Source organism: Octopus bimaculoides, chromosome 21 (genome assembly GCF_001194135.2).
Source record: "Octopus bimaculoides isolate UCB-OBI-ISO-001 chromosome 21, ASM119413v2, whole genome shotgun sequence".
Classification (NCBI taxonomy): domain Eukaryota; kingdom Metazoa; phylum Mollusca; class Cephalopoda; order Octopoda; family Octopodidae; genus Octopus; species Octopus bimaculoides.
This window is the reverse complement of record NC_069001.1, coordinates 17,320,250-17,323,861: the sequence shown is the minus strand read 5'-3', so window position 1 is coordinate 17,323,861 and position 3,612 is coordinate 17,320,250. Positions and strand designations below refer to the sequence as shown.

The 3,612-nt window shown below is 35.4% G+C and overlaps 1 protein-coding gene across 1 annotated transcript in view; it reads left to right on the top strand.

Moving 5' to 3' along the window:
• Positions 1–3,606, top strand: part of LOC106876862 (monocarboxylate transporter 7) — a 104,041-nt gene extending 100,435 nt beyond the window's left edge. Inside the window, exon 6 of the mRNA XM_014925595.2 lies at positions 3,290–3,606. Coding sequence (XP_014781081.1) covers positions 3,290–3,603 — 314 coding nt within the window. The 3' untranslated portion in view covers positions 3,604–3,606. The remainder of the gene's footprint in view (positions 1–3,289) is intronic.
• Positions 3,607–3,612: the final 6 nt, after the last annotated feature.

The following is a 3,612-nucleotide window of genomic DNA, read 5'->3' as shown; positions in this document are numbered from 1 at the left end:
AAATCCAGGATTGAAGAATTGTGGAAGATCTTCGTTTTCGTTGTCGTAGAATATGTTACAAATTGGAAATACGTCCAAAACAATGGAACCGAAACTTTCATACTTCCCACCAACAATTGTGGGAGCTTGTGCTGTTAGGAGATTAAAATATTTTATCATTTCGATAATCTGTATAGTATCCACCGACCCTCAATTAAATATACAACAGAAGAAAATCCCCCGGTTTAAAGTTTTTCTCCACGAGAAATTTATTCAGATTTTGTTTTCACTCAAAACGGTTTTCTCGCGAAATATATGAACGATGTGCAAATATTTTTTCGTCATGACGCTCAGTTTTATGCCTGCATAAAATAAGGTTTTCCTGTAAAGCAGTGGTGTTTTTATTTATAACTTAAGAATTAATCTATATTACAGTACAATACTCATAATGTCTCCCTCATTGCAGTTTAATTATATAATAATACATTAGTATTAATTAAGTTAATTAATAAACTCAATCAAATCTTGCTGCCTCGCTAATTATATTCTAGCAAATATTTTGGTGACGTCGTTTACACGTATGTTCTTATTGCTAATTAGTAGAATTTTTAAAAAAATTAAATAATTAATAAAATTTTTAATTGATTTCATAATTTCTCGTTTTGAGAATTTTAATTATTATTATTATTTAGTTCATTTTGAATCTGGGTCAGTTTCTCCTAGGGCTATTCTTTTTTTCTAGAGATTTTTTTCCCAAAATAGTTGTATTTGAGGGGATTTTGCCCTTCGTAGACTTGCCCGGAGTGATTGTGGCATCTTGTCCTATACTCGATATATATATCTCACACTCGATATATGCATGTTTCGTAGTTACTCATGTAAACGTGTCATATCTGCATACGGTGCACACCTAATTTAATGTTAAATCTTGATATAAAAAAATTTTCCTTCGTGGCGTATTTGTAAGTCGCACCCCAGTTTTCTTACTAAAAATCAATTATAAATAGTGCGACTTATACATAAGCAAATTGTATTTATTTCTTTTTAGTTACACACACACTCACCCGCGGGCGTACATTGGATTATGTGTAAAAACGAAAGAAAGCAGAATTCAATAAATGATTTAAAATTTGTATTAATAGCTTAGCTGTTGAGGACTTGTTCCATTGTCACTGAGTTTCACGCTCGTAAATTAGGTACGACCGGTCAGGCAGTTTCGAGTATAATGACACCAAAATGCACACGAATATGTGTGTATTCGCGCGCGCGCGTGCGCGTAGATGATAAGAGTGAAATATGGCAACATAAGAAAAAGGTTAATCGACCCCACCCCAGATCAACAACACGTGATGACCATCTAGCATCCCTGTAACCCTCTTAAATACCGGATCCCCTCAGCAATCTTACAATCTAAATATCGACATCCGCCTCGGGACGTTGTATTTCAAAATCAATCCCTTTAATGGACCCTTCTGTATCTTTTTTCTTTGTCCTCTATTTATATTATTTAAAATTAAATCTGGCGTTTTTTGTTTTCAATTACTTCGTGTTGATTTAAAAGTGAAAAGCAAGCTGCGCCCTTTCCTAGTGGGGATTTTTTAAAAGAAAAGTGGTATAATAGTTCGTTACAAATAAGCGGATGTTCTGCACACACATAGAGTATGTAATATATATAGCATATGTATACGCATATGTCGTATGTGTAAACATTACATATCTCATATATGCATATAATTTTTTAAATATGCAATATATATATATATATATATATACACACTTGTTTTCCAACCGCATGATTTCGGGTTGTCCCACTGCGTGGAACCTCGATCCGACGAAATCCTAGTTCGTGAATTTGGTAAACTGAAAGTCAGTCGTGAGTGTGTGTGCACGTATGTGTGTGTGTGTGTGTGCGTGTGTGTACATACAACAGTAAATCATAAACGTGGTAAAAAATATGATTGTTCACGAAAACTTCGTTTAATACATGTGACCAGATGCCGTGATACCATCAGGGGTCATAAAGTTACTTTAATAGCAGGTAATGAGAAATACAGAATACTTGGACCAATTGCTTCGAGGCAGATCCTCTATTGAACAGGAAATTAAAGAATTTGAACAGTTATGGTATAGATTTGGTTTGGCGGAAATAAACCAGTTAATAACTGGAAACAGAGATAACGTCATCAAGACATTAACAGCAGCAAAATCGTATTCAAGAAAAGGCATATAATAGTTTAAAGGTGTTTTCATTGACTTGAAGTAGATTTTCATTAAGGGAAAATAGTTTTGTCATTTTTTTTAACAAGGAAATTTATATAGCTAGTTTATGCGCACATACTAGTTTTGTACATACATACATACATACATACATACATACATACATACATACATAGCACATAAATACATATGCATGCATCTAGACATAAAAACGCATCCATAAAACAAACATACAAATCTGCGCATACACTAACACCAAATACTGCACACACACACATATGCACAAATACCTAGATGATGTTGATAAAAGTTCCAATGAAGGAGCCTTGAACCTATGTTAGAGTCCGGCTCTTTCTCTATGGACAAGAAATACAGAAATGAAACTGATTGATAACATACATACATAAAGCATAAAGTCAGGTGGTATAAATGGTGAAGATAGATTTATTTATCCATATGAATTACATATGATTATTTTGTTTGTATTATCACAGTTGTGTCGTGTTTGCTCTCGTTACTGCCTGCAGCATTCGTTTGCTATTCCCAGCAGCTTCTCGCTGCTGGCGCCACCAAAATATTATCGTTAAATGCGTGAAACGGTAAATATCTTTTGGACGATAATTGACGAGCAGTCAGCAACGTCCCGTTTTGTGTGTGTATTTTCCATTTGTTCCTTTATTGTGTTTCCGTTTAAATTTTGGAACTTATATATATATAATCCCAGCAATAACAGACATAGAAGCAGCTGTACTACCAACAGCGGCGAACGTAGAAAACGACGAGGAGGGGAAAGAGGATGAAGAAGAGAACGGAACGTCGGCGATGGTTGGCTGTATAACAGAGATAGAGAACTCAGCTGATACAGAACATATTATCATTAATGGTGCAAAACAGTAATACAATCTGGTTGATAACTAGTGAAGAATTAGGGACCTTCTGTATCTGTCTTCCGTCCGTTTGTGGACTCAATATACGTTATACGTTTTTTACTTTTCGTTTGTGTATTTACTATACATTTTTCATTTATATATATATTGGTCTTTATGCTGTTTAAAGTTTCTCACTGTGTATTCTATTTTTATAATTCCTCCAGGCCTACTGAAAGACACCTACCAGTCCTACAACGAACCCTTCTACTTTATAGCGTCTGTTGTGATAGCAGGAGCTTGTATCATGGCGGTTGGTAATATTTATCATTCCTGTCAACTGGCCAAGCGAATGAACGCCGAAGATACGATCCCAGCAACAGCCGACATAGAAACAGCTGTACCACCAACAGCTGCGAACGTAGAGGACGACGAGGAGGAAGAAGTGGAAGAAGAAGAAGAAGAAGAGGATGCAACATCAGCGGCGGTTGACTGTATATCAGAGATAGAGGAGGACTCAGCTCATACAGAACATATATGATGATTTCAT